This window comes from Jaculus jaculus, chromosome 11 (genome assembly GCF_020740685.1).
Source record: "Jaculus jaculus isolate mJacJac1 chromosome 11, mJacJac1.mat.Y.cur, whole genome shotgun sequence".
Classification (NCBI taxonomy): Eukaryota; Metazoa; Chordata; class Mammalia; order Rodentia; family Dipodidae; genus Jaculus; species Jaculus jaculus.
In genome coordinates, this window is record NC_059112.1 from 24,051,514 (window position 1) to 24,070,358 (window position 18,845).

The following is an 18,845-nucleotide window of genomic DNA, read 5'->3' on the forward strand; positions in this document are numbered from 1 at the left end:
CTTCCTCCCTAGAAATGCCCCTCACGCTGACGATGATGATTCTTGTAGTATCAACAGTGACCCAGAAGCCAAGGTTTGTAGGAAACACGCTTTTATCAAGTAGGTTATATATTCTGGTAACAAAGGAATGGCTGCGAATAGTGTCCTGGATTTTACAAACCACCAGCCCTGAGCCACTTAATAAGTAATTATCTCTTGATCTTCCTGCTCTCTTAGTCTGTTGGATACTTTCAGAAAATCCCAAGCCAGGTGTGGTGGTACACACCTTTTAATCCCAGCACTTGGGAGACAAAGGTAGGAGGATTGCTGTGAGTTTGAGGCCAGCCTGGGACTACAGAGCTTGTTCTAGGTTAGATTGGACTACAGTGAGACCCTAGCTCAAAAGAAGAAAGAAAGAAAGAAAGAAAGAAAGAAAGAAAGAAAGAAAGAAAGAAAGGAAGGAAGGAAGGAAGGAAGGAAGGAAGGAAGGAAGGAAGGAAGGAAGGAAGGAAGGAAGGAAGGAAGGAAGGAAGGAAGGAGAGAGAGAGGAGGGAGGGAGGGAGGGAGGAAAGAAGGAAGGAAGGAAGGGAAATAGAGAGGGAAAAAAGGAAAAGGAGAAAGAGAGAGAGAGAAAGGAAAAGAAAAGAAAAGAAAATCCCTAGGCCAGGTTAGGTTTGGGGTCTTTCATCGGCTCTTTGTTAGGTGTGCTGAGCGCAGATGGCCCGACTTGTTAGGGAGCTGGAGCTGCTCTCTAAGCCGGCAGGGTGTGAGGTCTTTTGCACTGTCCACACCCCCAGAGCATCCTCACATCTCTGATGGTAAAATGGCTTGTCCTTACCGTCTTGACACAAGTAAAGGCACTGTGTGATGGTAAAATGGAGAGCAAACTCATTTTTTTCTGGAATTTTGGTTTCAATAGCACCATCATGGACAGGTGACCCACACAGGGCCACAGGCTGAGAAAGGGCCCCGTGCGTGGAGTTTAATGCTACTTTCTTTTAAATATTTTGTTGTTGTTGTTGTTTATTTATTTGAGAGTAACAGACAGAGAGAGAGAGAGAATGGGCATGCCAGGGCTTCCAGTCACTGCAAACGAACTCCAAACGCGTGCGCCCCCTTGTGCATCTGGCTAACGTGAGTCCTGGGGAATCGAGCCTCGAACCAGGGTCCTTAGGCTTCACAGGCAAGCGCTTAACCACTAAGCCATCTCTCCAGCCCTGTTTCTCTTTTTTTCCAAGGTAGGGTCTTGCTCTAACCCAGGCTGACCTGGAATTTACTGTGTAGTCTCAGGGTGGCATCGAACTCACAGAAGTCTTCCTACCTCTACCTCCTGAATGCTGGGATTAAAGGCGTGCACCACCTCACCCAGCTCTGTCTTGACATTTTTAATGATTAGATATGAATTTGTAATTTGTGGCTGAAAGCCAAGAGGATGAGGGAGCATATAGTAGGGAATTAGAACTTGGCTTGTGCCCAGCCACACTTCCTCCCTGCCTCACTGAGCGGTTCTTAGCTTCTTGCCCCCTTGCAACTCAAAACACTGCTAGATCTCCCCATCTCTGCCCCCCACTCAGTGACTCCTCCCTCAGTAGAGGCCTAACCCTGAGTGTGGCGAAGGTTGTGGGTACGAACACATACCAAGGCTTCTTGGCACAGGGCATGGTAATGGTGAGCCCAGGCTGTGCTGGCACCTTTACAGTGTGCCCAGTAAATGATGCCAGGGACCCCAGCCTGTCCTGATGTGATGTTGTAGTCTACTCTCAGTTCCTTATGCATTATAGGTTGGGGTGATTGGCCCATGGGAAAAGGGGATTCTTGGCTCAGTTTCCTCACCTTTTGACCAACACATGGTGTATCCATCTGACAGCTGGTGATGGAGGCACCAGGAAGCCAACAGTCTGTGGGCAACAAGACATGGGCAGGGCCCTGGGTACTTGGAACTTTGCACTCCTGTGCAAGTGTGTTCCTGACTGAGGGAGCATGGTATTGAATCACAGTGCATGGGCTGGAGAGATGACTTAGCAGTTAAGCCGCTTGCTTGTGAAGCCTAAGATCCCAGGTTCAATTCCCCAGGACCCATGTAAGCCAGAAACACAAGGTTGCGCATGCGTCTGGAGTCGTTTACAGTGGCTGGAGGCCCTAGCATACCCTCCCTCTCTCTCTTTTTTTCTCCCTCTCCAATAAAATAAATAAATAATAAAAATATTTTTAAGAAACCATGATGCAAAACATTATAGCAAGTCAATAGAGAAGATGGACAAGAAGAAAAAAAAGCTAAGTTTTAGTACTTTTTTAACCAGTTTTGTCCCCCCCCCCCACACACACACTTTTTTTTTGACAAGGGCTCTGCATTTCTGTTTGGCATAATTCATTTATGCATTACATGGCAGGTCCTCAGTCCTTGTCACCATTGAATGCCACCATGTCCTCTTCAGCACCCTTCCTCCCACAACCTCCTGTGACGTGGAGAGGGAAGAACTATTCAAAACACCTTTTCTTTTTTTCTCGAGGTAGGCTCTCACTCTGGTCCAGGCTGACCTGGAACTCACTATGTAGTCTCAGGATGGCCTTGAACTCACGGCGATCCTCCTACCTCTGCCTCCCAAGTGCTGGGATTAAAGGTGTGCACCACCACGCCTGGCAAGACACCATATTTTTTAAAATTTTTTTTTGTTGTTTATTTTATTTACTTATTTGAGAGCAACAGACACAGAGAGAGAAAGAGGCAGATAGAAAGAGAATGGGCGCGCCAGGGCCTCCAGCCACTGCAAACGAACTCCAGACACATGCGCCCCCTTGTGCATCTGGCTAATGTGGGTCCTGGGGAATTGAGCCTCGAACCAGGGTCCTTAGGCTTCACAGGCAAGTGCTTAACCGCTAAGCCATCTCTCCAGCCCATGACACCATATTTTTGTTTTCTATTTGTTCAGGATCTCAAAGTAGCTCTGTGTCTATGGGGGGGAAAAAAAAAACAACCAAGTAGGTTTCCTTAGCAGTAGGTACGTTGGGGTCCACCTGGTTTCATAAGGGTCTCAAAGCGTCTCTAATAGGTTGTTCTCAGTAAAGGCATTCCAAAGAAGCCCTTGGGCTGCTGTTCTGAGCTGGTCTTTGCAGGCAAGTTTCATGACGAGGGACCAAAAGGCAAGCTGCGAATAATTGGCTCCGTTACCTGGTTTTCACAAGGGCCATCAGGGCAGCTGGAGGAGGCAGGTGCAGAGGCACTGAGTCTTCTCCCTTGGCAGAGTTGGGAAGCCGTTGTTATCTGTGAAGCCGTGGTGTGAAATTGGCAAGAGTGGGCTGCAGAGTCACGCGTGGACCGGGCACAGGACTGGCGATACTGGAAGGTGGAGCGGGTTCCTCCCCTGCCCCCTCCTAGTTGTATGGCTTGATGAATTCTTGGATTTTTGTTTGTGTGATGTTGGGGATCAAATGCTGCCTGAAAAAATTTTTTTATAATTATTTATGAGAATTCTATTTATTTATATTGGCACGCCAGGTCCTCCAGCCACTGCATATGAACTCCATATGCGTGCGCCACCTTTTGTGCATGCCTTATGCGTGTGGGTTCTGGGGGGGCTCGAACCTGGGTCCTGAGGCTTCTCAGGCAGGTGCCTTAACCGCTAAGCCATCTCTCCAGTCCCTGACTGAATTCTTTATCTGCCACCTTTCTCCTGACAGCGTGTCTCTTCCAGTACCAACTGTGAACTTCTCATGCTAACAAGGAAACTCGGATTTATCCATAAGTTACTGAAGTTGTGTCTAATTTTAACCAAGAGAAGTATGAGTATTATATTATGCATACCCTTCCTTGTTCCATTAAAAAAAAATCTTACAAGAGCAAAATTTAAGTGGAGAAAATATACAGAAACAGTCTTGCACCAAATCTGGGCTAAAACAATATAGAAAGGACAGATAGAACAAAAGGAAAAATCCACAGCTTTTCAGGTGATGGGATTTGCACAGCAAGCTGCAAGTATGTTGGTTTGTTTGGGGGAGGAGTGATTATAGGTGCTTCCCTCCTTATGATGGTTTGACTTTTGATTTTCAACCTTACATGCTATGAAAGTACTGTGTATTCCATGGAAAACTTACTTTGGATTTTGGTCTTCTCCCTGGTCTAGCAAGATGCAGTGTGACATTCTCTTTAACTGTGCTGAGCAGTGACAGCAGACAGAATGTCCCAAGGAGCCAGAGATCACCAGGGGACGCAGTAGATTCTTGTTGCCAGGCCATAAAGTTTGGAAAGTTACGTGCATTAAATGCACCTCCAACTTAAAGTGGACTTACCTGGACATTACCTCACCATAAGTCAAGGCTCCATGTGTGTTTCCACTGAGGATTTGTTTGGGGGGGGGGGATTGTGAGTGATGCGAATCTCTAAAAGGGGCAAATCAGAATCTTGAAGGCATTTTGCTAACTTCCGCCTGCTTTCAACTGCTCCCATCCCATCCTGCATCCTGAAGGCCACTCCCCCTGGTAGAAAGTCACTATGGGTACTGAAGACGGCCAGCCGGAGGCATGCTGTCTGTGTGGTTTGAGTCAAGTGTCCCCCATAAACTTAGGTGTTCTGAATGCTGGGTTCCCAACTGATGGAGATTTGGGAATTAACACCTCCTGGAGGCCGTGTATTGTTGGGGGTGTTATAGCCAGTGGCCCCTTGCCAGTGTTTGGCACACTCTCCTGTTGCTATTGTCAACCTGATGTTGGCCAGGGGGTGATGTCCACCCTCTGCTCATGCCATCGTTTTCCCCTGCCATCGTGGAGCTTCCCCTTGGGTGATTTCTACCAGCAATGCGAACCTGACTGCAACACTGTCCATTAGAGAAAGCCTTCCAGCCCCTTGGAGAAAATGATGGGTTTGCCTGTGCTTCATTATAAAGGCATTGCAACAGTAACTGTCGCTTGAGTGCCAACTCTTGGCTTGGCATGCTCCCAAAGGCTTTCATTCTTTGCTGATGCGTCCTTAGACAAAACCTCTTGGACTGTATAACATCGTCTCCATAGCACAGATGAGGAACCCGAGACCCAGGAAGTGGAGTGCTTTGTAGGGCCGAGGGCCAGGATTTGAATTCATGTTATTAGGCTCCAGAGTCTATAAACTAAAAGAAAGTTAGAGCTGGAGAGAATAGCTCAGTGGTAAAGGCATTTGCCTGCAAAACCTAACTGCCCAGGTTTGATTCCCCAGTGCCCATTTAAAGCCAGATAGGCACAAAGTGGTGCATGCATCTGGAGTTCATTTGCAGGGACTGGAGGCCTTGGCGTGCCCATTCTCCCATCCCCCATTAAAAATAAATTAATTAAAATGCTTTTAAAAAAAATAAATGGCGGGCTGGAGAGATGGCTTAGTGGTTAAGCGCTTGCCTATGGAGCCTAAGGACCCCAGTTCGAGGCTCGATTCCCCAAGACCCACGTTAGCCAGATGCACAAGGAGGCGCACGCATCTGGAGTTCGTTTGCAGTGGCTGGAGGCCCTGGCACACCCATTCTTTCTCTCTCTGTCACTGTCAAAATAAATAAATAAAAATGAACAAAAAAATTTAAAAAATTAATACATGGCAAACTAAACACATAGCTATACTCACATATATTCCGCTCAAAGGACAGAGTATTATTAAAACTAAAAATCCTTTTCCACTTTTTAAATACTGTACAGTAAATATATTTTATAGGTGGTGGCAATATGTGTATGAGCTTATATGTAATTCTAAGCTCTTAATTTTACTTGTTTTGAGATAATTATGAACTTTTGAGTTCCCCATATTCCCTTCACCTTACTAATACTAACATCTTCATACTTGTAGAATAATTAAACTCTAGAATTGTTTTTCTCCTGCCATCCCTTGTCTGTCCTAGACTCCACACTAGGATTCTATGTGCAGGTGGTAAACACAGTGAATTATTTTGCATATTTAATCTCAGCAATGCTCAGATTCGTCACTCTTCATTTCATGAGCATGAATGAACACCCAAGCACCCAGCGCGGGGAGCAGCTTCCTGCACGACAGGGCATAGCTGTGCCCACCATAAGAAAACAGGTGACTCTTTTTTTCTTTTAAATCACTACTTTGGTAGGGGTTGCTGAAAGAGATATTTACAGGCCAAAGGCTCAGCGGCTGTCAGCTTAATGGCTTCCATCACTTAGTGTCACATTGCTTTCAGGGAGTCTCCAGTAGCAAATACTCCCATCAGTGACACCCTAGCACCCGCCTCTCATCTACCCCAGCTTACCTTGAGCTGTGCCAATTTATTTATTTGTCTCGGTTTTATTGCATATGAGCTATTACCTTCTAATAGTAAATCTCCCCTCCCCGCTTCCCTCCCTCCTTGTGTAGGGGATTTAAATCAGAGCCCGATGTATACCACTGAGCCACATCTCCAGACCGAAAATTTCCTATTCTTTCTTTAAAATATTTTTATTTTTATTTATGTATTTGAGAGAGAGAGAGCGAGAGAATGGGCACACCAGGGACTTCAGCCACTGCAAACAAATTCCTGATGGATGTGCCACCTTGTGCATCTGGCTTACATACATGGGTCCTAGGGAATCGAACCTGGGTGCTTTGGCTTTGCAGACAAGCTCCTTAACTGCTAAGCCATCTCCCCAGCCCTCCTATTCTTAAATTATCAGCAAATAGGACATCTCTTATGGAATAATTTTAAACTATTCATTAAATACTCTTTCTGATTTTCCCAGATTTTCCTTCACTATTCCCTCTGTTCCAGGGGCTGATCCAAAATACCACTTACATTTAGCGCCTATACAATTGTAAATTCCAAACCGTTTGCCTTTTAATCTTAAATATTTCTCTCAAATAATTTTTCTCTTTACTTACTTGAATCATATTTCCATCGGAAAATGTTTTATTTCATTCATCTCTTCATCTCTTTTTGCATGTGTGTGTGTGGTGTGTGTGTGTGTGTATATGTCAGGTGTTCCCTCAATTACCCTCCATCTTTATTTATTGAAACAGGGTCTCTCGTTTAAAGTCAGAGCTCATCAGTTCAGATCATCCAGTTAGCCAGCTCCTGCAGGAGATAGCCTGTCTCTGATTCCAGAGTGCTGGCATCACAAGTGGCCACCACACCCATTTGACATTCATGTGGGACCCAAATTCTGCTCGTCACACTTGCCCAGCAAGTGCTTTACCACTGAGCCATCTCCCCAGCCCAGGAAAAAGACTGTTCCCTGCCGTTTTTAAGTGGCCATATAGCTTGCCCTTGAAATTCCCATTATTTTAACATCTCTTCTCTGTGCTCATTCCACTTATCTTACTTTTGAATCAGAATCTGGCCGTTCCATGACTCAAAGCATGTGGCTGACAAACTGCGTTGTTAACACTGTGATACTCTTAGAAATGTAGAAAAGTTAATGCTTTCAATATCCACCACTTCTTTGCTTATCCTTTGTGTAACTGTGCTCCGACTTGTGTAAAGGAGATGTGGTGCCACCTGGTGGACGGTCTTGGGAACGGCATCGAGCTGGTTGTGGCACATGGGTTAGGAAACTGCTGAAGAGGCCGAGGCAGACGTATCCAGAGAACTCAATTCTTTGGAGAACCGTTCCATTTCACTTGTAATCTTAGAATTGAGTATAGACAGAGGTGACATTACAGATGAAAAAGGTGAGCCTTGGGATTCCACCATTAGTCATTGGTAGAGATGGCATTGAATATGGGTCTCCTGGGGCTGGAGAGATCGCTCAGTGGTTAAAAGCACTTCCTTGAATATAGGTCTCCTGTGGTGGTTTGATTCAGGTGTTCTCCATCAACTTAGGCATTCTGAATGCTGGGTTCCTAGCTGATGGAGATTCGGGAATTAACACATCTTGGAGGCAGTGTATTGTTGCGGGCGGGCTTATGGGTATTATAGCCAGTGTCCCCTTGCCAGTGTTTGGCACACTTTCCTGTCTCTGTTGTCCACCTGATGTTGCCCAGGGGGTGATGTACATCCTCTGCTCATGCCATCATTTTCCCCTGCCATCATGAAGCTTCCCGTCAAGTCTGTAAGCCAAAATAAATCCTTTTTTTCCCCAAAAGCTACTCTTGGTCGGGTGATTTTTGCCAGCAGTGAACCTGACTGCCCCATCTCCTTAGTCTCCGACCAGCCCATGTGACCGTCTTTGTCTCAGCGTACATCAAGTCATTTCTATGATGTTTGTGAACAGCACTGAGCAACAGTGATGTTCTTTGTACTCCTAGTAAAGGAAATGAGTGATTACCAGGCTTCAGAGTCTCCAGATTTTAGATTCCTCATCTGTAAAAGAACATGTTGCCATATTCAGTGTCCCTTCTGGTTCTGAGAAGTCTCAGGACTATAGATGCAACACCAGCAGCCCTGCAGTATGACATCTCGAGCTGAAGTCGTTCCATCTGGCCGGTATTCAAGTCTGGGGATGGCAAGCAAGATGGCCTTGAACCTGGCCTGCAGGGAGGGAGTTGGCTGTAGTCTCCACGGGTGCCATGTGCTCTGCTCAGGCAGTCTTGCTGAAAACAGACCTCCATCCGTATGTCCCCACATTATTGATTAGAAACCAATGCTTTGAGCCATTGGAAAATTCATTTTATTACACAACGTGGTCACCCAGTAACTGATGGAACTGAGACTTGAACTTAGGTACACCTGACTTCCAAGCCTAAGCAAGCGTCATGCCCGCCTGTATTCTGTAAGCTTAAGGGACCCCTAGAGGTCTTAGAGTCATCAGAGGTAGAAGTGGGTTGGGAAACTAAGAAGACATTGCCCAAGGACAGATGTCTCCTCACGCTTTTCCCGACTCCTGGGCTCAAGTCCTTTGCAGCGCTTTTCAGATGGTAGCTCCTTTGGCAAAGTTTGATTTGGCCATTCTGGGGTGGGACGAAATTGCATTTCTCCTGAGCCCTTGGGGTGACTTTGGCTCTGTAGGCTTGCAGAGAACACTGTGAAGTCTGAGACCTGATCAGACCAAGTTTTATCTCAGTGCCTCTTCTGCGGGGAGGTCGATGCGGTCTTTCAACGGCAGTGCCTTCCAGTTCTCAAAGGATCATTTATCTGCAAGCTATGCTTGGCTGGTCGGGACATTTTACTACCCAGGCACTGGATTTTGTGAATGTCTTGCTTATCTCCTCTTGTTACACCCTGCCCCACGTAGAGAGAGAAGGGAAGGTGATACCCATCGGTGGTAGGTTTTACTGAGGAACTCTCCGAAGTGATGAGTGAATCAACATGAGGTTCTAAGATTGCTCTGAGCCTTGTTGGCTTGTGCTCTCGCTTGGTTCCTGCTACCATAGATTTTCATGAAGTAATGCTGTTATCCAGCTACTGATTAAATTAGCACTGATAAACAGGAAGTGGTGGGGAGTGTCTCTTCTCATTCAGATTTATTTCTGGTCTGTGTGTAACCAATTCATTATCATTGCTTAGCATTTATGTGAAAATTTTATAACCGCGTGTAGTTCTTCTAATTGATTTTATTCTTGTTTAGATTTTTTTTTTCTTTTCGGAAATTCTCATCTTTGAGAGAACGTTGGATTTGATTTACATGACTGATTCATTAATTGAGTCAAAAGTATTTATTGAAGGACGGGCGTGGTGGCACATGCCTTTAATCCTAGCACTTGGGAGGCAGAGGTAGGAGGATTGCTGTGAGTTCGAGGCCACCTTGAGACTACAGAGTGAATTCCAGGTCATCCTGAGCTAGAATGAGGCACTACCTTGAAAAAAAAAAAAAAAGTATTTATTGAATGTTTAATGCTAGAGAAACATGCATACTTAATGTTCCCTGTAATAATTAAGATGTGGACTCTGGACCTAAACTTCCCAGGTTCAAAAGTCCGTCTCTGCTACTTATTAGCTGGGTGACCTTGAGGTAAGTTATCTAGCCTCTCTGTGCAATTAAGATTAGCTTACCTGCATCATGTGGCTGCTGTAAACATTGAGTTAAGGTATATACTGAGTGTTTGGAGCTATCACGTTCTGAGCAGAGGCTACGCAGAGACATTGACGGGGTGACAAGGCAGCTCATGTGGTTTTCCTAGAAGGGGCTGGTCTCCAAGCTATCGTAGGTACCTGAATGACAGCAGAATCCAGTCACTGTCTTCCACCATTGCCCATTCTTTCGAATCAAGTAAGTGCAGAACTGTTGCCAATGACTTTATATATAAATTTGTGCCCATTTCCAGGAAATGCTGGGCATTTTGCATCCAAGGACAGATCTATTAAGATGAGGTGTTTCTGTACTTATTGAGTACTGGTGGAAGTTACTATTGTTTTTGTTATCTGTCCCTGTGTATTACCTAACAAGCTGCGTCAAAACTCGGTAGCTGAAAACTGAATTTGAACGCCAGGGAACATTTAGCGATGCAGTTCCTCTGGGATCCACATGGGGGCAGCTGGGCCTGGAGGATCCAATTCAAGATGGCCGTCTCACTTGTGGCTGGTGACCTGGGTCTTCCCTTCATATGACATCCTCCAGGGCCTCTCCTTGTCTCTTGGGGTACCAGTAGTGGTGATCATCTGGTAAGAAGGAGCAGGAAGCCACGGATACCAGAGAGAAAAGGCTTTTCTTGAAATGGTGGTACAGCACTAACACCACATTCTGTTGATCGAATAGTCACTCAAGGGGCAGAGAAAGAGTCCACCTCTTAGAAAGGAAGCTAGCAAGGGCACGCTGCAGGGAGCGCATGATGGTACAGCAAACTTTAGAAAGCACCAATTGCAATAGAAGTCATTCCCACAAGCCAGTCACTGAAAATCAATCCCCACGGTGGAAGGCAGTGCATAGCCACACGATTCAGTCCAGAAAGCAGAGCCTGGAGCCAGCCAGTGACAAACAAACAAACAAAATGAGGTTTAGCCACTCTGACGTGGCTTTGGGGTTGACATTCACAGAGGGAAAAGTAGCCTCGTCTCATTGAAGCCTCAAGAGAAGTGACGGGGTGCAGATGGGGCACAGTGTTCCACCCCAATTTGCTCAGCTGGCCACAGCGTATGGGGCAAGAAGCCAGGCTGCCCAGCCCTGCCCAGTCCAGCCCAGCGCAGGCGAGCATGGTTTTCCACTGAACACTGCTAACATCACTGCCCTTGGCCGGATGCTCATTCTCCTCCTAGCCCAGAGGACAAATTTTTGTGTTTCTCAAACAGTTTTCCAACCTTTATTTGCCAACATGGCCAAGCATGATGCTGGGGTCCCAGCAGAAAGCTCGTTTCCTTTCCTCTGTTAACTTCGGGTCACTCTGCTTGCTTGAGTGAGCAATCCAAGCCTGGGCGGCCCCGTGTGAGCCTGGGCATTCACGAGGATGCCATCAGAGCAAGAAGCGCCCTTAGCTAACCCTTGACAAGCTGGTGACGGGCAGGTGCCTGAAGAAGCTAACTAAGGAAAGGCAGGCCTCCCTCTTCCCTGAAGGATCTCTGCAAGAAACAGGTGAGGTAATAGGCCGCAGCCAGCAGTGGGGGCAGCTGTGGGCATGCTGGCGGAGCCCGGGCAGCAGGTGCACGGACCTGCCTCCGTGGGCTCCTGGCAGAGCCTTCTGTGCCATGGACATGCAGAAGTGGATGGCCTCAGACAGACACAACTGCTGTCCTGCTCATTCAAGCAGGGTCGAGTCACCTAGGCCGGGCCCCTGGGGTACAGCCAGCACGACTCAGGCCTCAGTCTTTTGAGCTGGTTGCCAAAGGCTGGTAATTTTGCAAGAAGTGAAAACACATCTTGTTCATTTGCAGTCAACAAAATCAGCAGAGAAATGATCTTTCTCTTTTTCTTCTTTCTTTTTTTAATATTTTATTTCTTTATTTATTTGAGAGAGAGAGAGAGAGAGAGAGGAAGAGGCAGAGGGAAAGAGACAATGAGCCCACCAGGGCCTCCAGCCACTACAAATGAACTGCAGACGCATGTGCCCTCTTGTGCATCTGGCTTACGTGGGTCCTGGGGAATTGAACCGGGGTCCTTAGGCTTCGCAGGGAAAATGCCTTAACTGCTAAGCCATCTCCCCAGCCCTCTTTCTTTTCTTTTGTATTGGCAATTTCTATACTTACAGACAACAAACCATGGTATTTCCCTTCCTCCCCTCCCCCACTTTCCCCTTCACAACTCTGCTCTCCAACATGTCCCCTCCCTCTCTCCATCAGTCTCTCTTTTAATTTGATGTCATCATCTCTTCCTCCTATTATGAGGGTCTTGTGAAGGTATTGCTGGCCACTGTGAGGTTGTGGATATCAAGGCCAATTTCTGTCTGGACAGTTGCATTGTAAGCAGTCCTCCCCTTCCTTTGGCTCCTACATTCTTTCCACCACCTCTTCCACAGTGGATGCTGAGCCCTGGATGGTGTGATAGATGTTTCAGTGCTGGACACTCCTCCGTCCCTTCTTCTCAGCACTGTGTTGCCTTTTGGGTCATCCCAGTGGTCATCGCCATCTGAAAAGAGAAGCTTCTCTAAGCAGAAGTGAGAGCAGCATTAATATATGAATATGAACATTAAGTGTAGTGCTTTCAGGGCAGTTTGGTGAGAATCATATTCAGCCAGACAAGAGCAGGCTTTATAGCCCTAAGGCTCATGACCTCACCTGCCATAGGCTTCTGATTAGGTTTTCAGTGGTAGGCACGTATTCCCTCCCATAGAGTGGGCCTTCAGTCCAGCTGGAGAGCTGTTGGTTTCCCCCAGAGCAGACATGCCACTCTTGCACTCATTCAGCCTGTGTGGCCAAACTTGAGGCTTCCAATGTCCATAGGGCTGCATGCAGTGCAGCTTTTTCCAGCTTTCAGTTGGCTGGTCTATAGGGAGAAAGTTTTCTGCTCAGCACTCGTTTGATTTCTCAGTGACCTTGCTGCTCAGGCACGTGAAGTCTTCAGCAATAGGGTCTTATCATCTGTTTCTCCTGGGAAGCCAAGGGCCTTGGCAATAGCCTGGAAGGTTTTGGAGGCAACAGGGACCTCCTTGGACAAGAAGTCACTGGAGGTATCCCATCCGAGGCACTGAAAAATTTCTAGCAACCATCTATAGCTTCTAGATGTGCCCTTATTCCAAAACGTAGGTTTTCAAATGCCTTATTCAGAATATCTTTAATTTTGATTGACATCCTCCCATGCTCTTCTTTTACACAGTCTCTTCCCATAGCCTTGATTAGGCCTTTCCCCTCCCTGTAACCTGTTCTTCTACTTACATATATACAATGCCATCCTCTTTAGTCCTTCCCTCTCCTCCCTCCCTTACAGCCTTGTTCTAGCTTACTTGTCGCTGGTGCCGATTTTTGGTTGCAGCTCACACACAATTCTATACGTTTGTAGCTAGGATCCACATATGAGAGAGAACATGTGGCATTTGGCTTTCTGGGCCTGGGTTACCTCACTTAGTATAATCCTTTTCAGATCCACCCATTTCCCTGCAAATTTCATAATTTCATTGTTCTTTATTGCTGAATAGAACTCCACTGTGTAAATGTACCACATCTTTATTATCCATTCATCAGTTGAGGGACATCTAGGCTAGTTCCATTTCCTAGCTACTGTGAATAGAGCAGCAATCAACATGGTTGTGCAAGTATCTCTAAGGTAGTGAGAAGAGTCATTAGGATATATGCCTAGGAGTGCTATAGCTGGATCATATGGCAAATCTCTTTTTAGCTGTCTCAAGAATTTCCACTCTGATTTCCACAGTGGTTGTACCAGATGACATCCCCACCAACAGTGTAGAAGGGTCCCCCTTTTACCGCATCCTCGCCATTCTTGTTTTCTTTTTTTTTTTAAATAATTTTTTTTTATTTATTTGAGAGTGACAGACACAGAGAGAAAGACAGGTGGAGGGAGAGAGAGAGAGAATGGGCGCGCCAGGGCTTCCAGCCTCTGCAAACGAACTCCAGACGCGTGCGCCCCCTTGTGCATCTGGCTAACGTGGGACCTGGGGAACCGAGCCTCGAACCGGGGTCCTTAGGCTTCACAGGCAAGCGCTTAACCGCTAAGCCATCTCTCCAGCCCCATTCTTGTTTTCTTAATGGTTGCCATTCTGGCAGGAATGAGATGGAATCCCAACGTAGCTTTAATTTGCGTTTCCCTGATGTCTAAGGATGTAGAACACTGTTTTTTTCGATGTTTACATGCCAATGATGTTTCCTTTACAGAGTCATTAGAATGATTCTGCCACCAACTCATTGCTACCGGAGCCATTTACTTCTTTCATTCCTATTCAAAAAAAAAAAATCTCGGGCTGGAGAGATGGCTTAGTGGTTAAGCGCTTGCCTGTGAAGCCTAAGGACCCTGGTTCAAGGCTCGACTCCCCAGGTCCCACATTAGCCAGATGCACAAGGGGGCGCACGCGTCTGGAGTTTGTTTGCAGAGGCTGGAAGCCCTGGCGCGCCCATTCTCTCTCTCTCATCTGCCTCTTTCTCTGTCTGTCACTCTCAAATAAATAAATAAAAAATAACAAAAAAAATTTTTTAAAAAAAGTGAGGATCTTGGTAGTGGTCCCCAACAGCTCATGACTCAACATTTATTTATTTATTCAACAGCTACTTAGTGCAAAATAGCAGGAGGTCAGTCAGACCTGGGAGGAAAACACAGCAGAGAAAATGGTGATGTCCTTTCAGCACGATGATGTCACGGTTCAGCCTGAAATGTCCCCCAGCGCAGGTTTTCTCCCCATGGGAACATTTCAGATTGAAACCTGTTAACTGTCGTTGACACTATTTTGCAAGGCTGTGGGGCCTTTGGGAGGTGGGGGGCGGGGGCCTAGCTGTCAGAAGTAGATCACCTCAGGATGCAGAGATGGCTTAGTGGTTAAGATACTTGCTTGCAAAGCATAAGGACCCGGTTTCGATTCCTCAGGTCCCACATAAGCCGGATGCACAAGAGGGCGCATGCATCTGGAGTTCATTTGCAGTGGCTAGAGGCCCTGGCACACCCATTCTCTCACTCAAACAAAATAAAATGAAATTAAAAAAAAATTTAGGGCTGGAGAGATGGCTTAGCGGTTAAGCGCTTGCCTGTGAAGCCTAAGGACCCCAGTTCGAGGCTCGGTTCCCCAGGTCCCACGTTAGCCAGATGCACAAGGGGGCGCACGCGTCTGGAGTTCGTTTGCAGAGGCTGGAAGCCCTGGCACGCCCATTCTGTCTCTCTCCCTCTATCTGTCTTTCTCTCTGTGTCTGTCGCTCTCAAATAAATAAATTTAAAAAAAAATTTAAAGGAAGTAGATCACTTGGATTTGAGCCTTTGAAGGTTATAACCCAGAAACTGTTCTTTCCCTATTCACTGTTCCCTGTGTGCTAAGAGGTGAGGAGCTCCTGGCTACATCATTCCTATGTCACAGCTTCCTTGTCATGATGGCCTGCAATCTCCCAGAAACCATAAGCCAAAGTCAACCAACCTTTCCTTCCTTGTTTCTGTCAGTTTTTGTTTGTTTGCTTTTCGAGGTAGGGTCTCACTCTGGCTCAGGCTGAGCTGGAATTCACTATGGAGTCTCAGGGTGGCCTCGAACTCACAGCAGTCCTCCTACCTGTGCCTCCTGAGTGCTGGGATTAAAGGTGTGTGCCACCACGCCCGGCTCTGTCTGGTATTTTGGTCACCACAATGCAAAAGAAATGGTATGTGTTACTGTATTAGAGACTTTTGAGATCAGTTCACTGAACAGAAACACATAAATGATTTCAGTTGGCTTTCTTTAAAAGGCCCTTCAACAAAAGGTTACTACATTCAAAAGTGCGTTTTAGGGGCTGGAGAGATGACTCAGCACTGAGTTAAGTCGTTTGCCTGCAAAGCCTAATGACTGAGGTTTGATTCCCCAGTACCCACATAAAGCCAGATATACAAAGTGGCGCATGCATCTGGAGTGTGCTTGCAGTGGCTGAAGGCATGCCCATTCTGTTTCTCTTCTCTTCCCTCTCTCTCTCTCTCTGCTTACAAATAGGTAATAATTTTTTAAAGTAAGTTTTAGCTGTTGAACCAGCATGTTCCTAACCCAGACCCCCAATCAGACGTTGATCACTCACCTTCTGTTGTCACAAATCAAGGACACGTCCCTTCGGATTCCAAGACAGTGTCTCATTCTCTTAGTAGAGTGGCTGCTCAGGTCCACACCTGGAGCCACGTTCTTAGCAGTCCCTTTGAACAGCAGATGAGTCCTGTCTCTTAAGAAAACTGGAGAGCTGGCCCAAGGAACCCAGAGCCAAGAACATAGATTTTGGGGATTGGGGAGATGGCTCAGCAGTTAAAGGCACTTGCTTGCAAAGCTTGCCAGCGTGAGTACAATTCCCCAGCTACCCATACGAAGCTGGTTGCACAAAATGGAGGCCCTGATGCCCATTTATCTTCATTTTCTTTCTTTCTCTCTCTCTCCTTGTAAATGATTTTTAAAAATTTATATGAAAAAAAAAAACATAGACTTTTCTCTACAAGCACTCTCTTGAGAGCTCGTGTGTTCTGAGCTGTGAGTTCCATTGAGCTGTGTGGAAACCTAGATCCTATTTTTCCTCCATAGGATGAGCTGGTGTCCCTCAGTAAACAAACCCGAGACTTTACCTGGCTCACCTTTTCTGCTTGGCATAACCTTCCACAGTGGAGTGGGCAGTACAAGGGCAGTCTTTTGGCAGTGTCCATGGGGCGATATGGAAGAGGACTGACATTTCTCCAGTCCCAGCAGTGGGCGAGGCGCCCCCCTCCCGTGCAGGGGTTCTTCCACTGCGTTCTCACAACAGCCCCCCACATCAGAGATGGACTTTACTTTCATTGTACATTGGCGCTCAGAGGAATCTTAACTTTCCTGAGGTCTCAGGTCCGGCATGTAGACAGACTGAAATTTGGCCCAAGAGAGACTGACCCCAAAGCCCACACCCTTCCCAGTTATAAAGGCAGTGGAAGTCGCTAACCTGCCCTGAGCATTTCGAATTAATGGGTTCAAGTGCATAAATGGCTCTGAGATGATGAGCCCACTCCCATCATACAGTTTTTTTTTTAATACTCATTTTTTAAAATTTATTGGAGAAATAGAGAAGGGGGATGCCAGAGCCTCTGGACCCTGCAAATGGACTCCAGATAGGTGCTCTACCTTGGGCATCTGGATTACATGTGTTCTGGGGAATTGAATCTAGGTCCTTAGGCTTTGCAGGCCAGTGCCTTGACTGCTAATTCAACTCTCTAGCCCCCTCATGCAGTATTTTGGGGTGCTTTTGTTTGTTTGGTTGGTTTGGTTTTGGGTTTTTGAGGTAGGGTCTCACTCTAGCCCAGGCTGACCTGGAATTCACTATGCAGTCGCAGGGGGCCCTGGAACTCACAGCGATCCTCCTACCTCTGCCTCCCAAGTGCTGGGAATCAAGGCATGCACCACCACACTTGGCCTCCCATCATGCAATTTTATCTCCCAGCCCTGAATCATCATAGCCAGTAATCGACTCTTTCACAAGCCTCACCTGTCCTGCGCTCACATAAGCCCATAGGGTGTGTCCTCTTGCTTTTAGCTAAAGGAACCAAGACAGCATCAGGTGCCTGGCTCATGGTTCCGCGCTGGAGAATGACAGAGCTGAGATTTGAACTCAGGCAGTCTAGATGCTGAATCATGGCCTTGGTCCACTGGGCTAATTGTTTCCCTCTGTACCAATTCAGGCCAGCCTTTCTGTGGCCTATAAAGTGTGCACACTTGGTTCTGACTTCTGATTCCCTGGAGAGTCAGGGTGGGGGCTCAGTACCCTAAGCTCAAGTTCACTTGCTTGAAAAGATTAAGGTGAAGCCAGGCATTGTGGTGAACTGCCTGTAATCCCAGGACTCAGGAGGCAAAAGCAGGAGGATTGGCACAAGTTCAAGGCCAAGCTGGTCTACATGGCAAGTGCTCTTGAGCTCAGAGGCGGCTTGATAACAATACAGCCTCATCTAAATGTGATATGTGATGGTTGTCTTCCCAATTCTATAAAATATCCTGATGCCATGGTTTCCAACAACCTCCCCATTCATGGTGAGTTAGCTCTTAGGGTTGCTATGTGGCTAAAGTCACCGGAGGAGGTGTAGGGTTTCACCCAATCCTACACAGGGGACTCTGTTTTCCTGAGGACAAGCATGCACCCATCTCAGCCTGGGACTCATTATATTTTAGTCGCTAGACTTTATAACTTTGGCGTGTACCATAGCTCAAATTAAACAACATAGAAAAACATAAATGTGGGCTGGAGAGATGGCTTAGTGGTTAAGCACTTGCCTGTGAAGCCTAAGGAACCTGGTTCAAGGCTCGATTCCCCAAGACCCACGTTAGCTAGATGCACAAGGGGGCGCACGAGTCTGGAGTTCGTTTGCAGTGGCTGGCGGCCCTGGTGTGCCCATTCTCACTCTCTCTCTCTTTTTCTCTGCCTCTTTCTCTCTCTCTCTTTCTCTCTCTCTCTCTCTCTCTCTCTCTCTCTGTCTTTCTCAAATGAATAAATAAAAATTGAGTAAAAAAAATAAAACAAAGAAAAATGTAAATGTGCAGAAATACCCTGCAAATGTAGATCATTACCTGCAGCTGAACAGGAAGTTTTCACCTAATGTGTAGATAGCAGACAGTGATGATGTGTGTAAAGAATTTACCATCTGTTAAGGGGATCGAGGCTTGGCTCATTTTACACTCACAACAAGCCTGGAAACAATACTGATGGCATTTGGAATGTGTGCAGTGTGTAAAGAGAGAAATATTTTACATTACATAAAACAAATTACTCTCTCTTCTCTTACATTGGGGCACATTGATGTAAAACCTGAGGGGTGCAGCTGAAATGAGAGAAGCAATATTGGCATCCCTGGCTAAGGCCAGCCCACTCGAGGCCTCCAATGCCCAAACTTAAAATATTAGATCTTTAGTCACCTGGGGCTTTAGATTGTAGGTTTTTTTTTTTTTGTTTGTTTGTTTTTTTTTTTGTTGTTGTTGTTTAGGATCTCACTCTAGCTCA

The 18,845-nt window shown here is 46.4% G+C and overlaps 1 protein-coding gene across 10 annotated transcripts in view; it reads left to right on the forward strand.

Moving 5' to 3' along the window:
• The window catches only part of Apbb2 (amyloid beta precursor protein binding family B member 2), a 363,904-nt gene that overhangs the window by 235,398 nt on the left and 109,661 nt on the right, over positions 1-18,845 (forward strand). For all 10 annotated transcript variants that reach the window (XM_045161203.1, XM_045161206.1, XM_045161207.1 and 7 more), the window contains one exon: positions 13-73. In XM_045161203.1, coding sequence (XP_045017138.1) covers positions 13-73 — 61 coding nt within the window. The remainder of the gene's footprint in view (positions 1-12; positions 74-18,845) is intronic.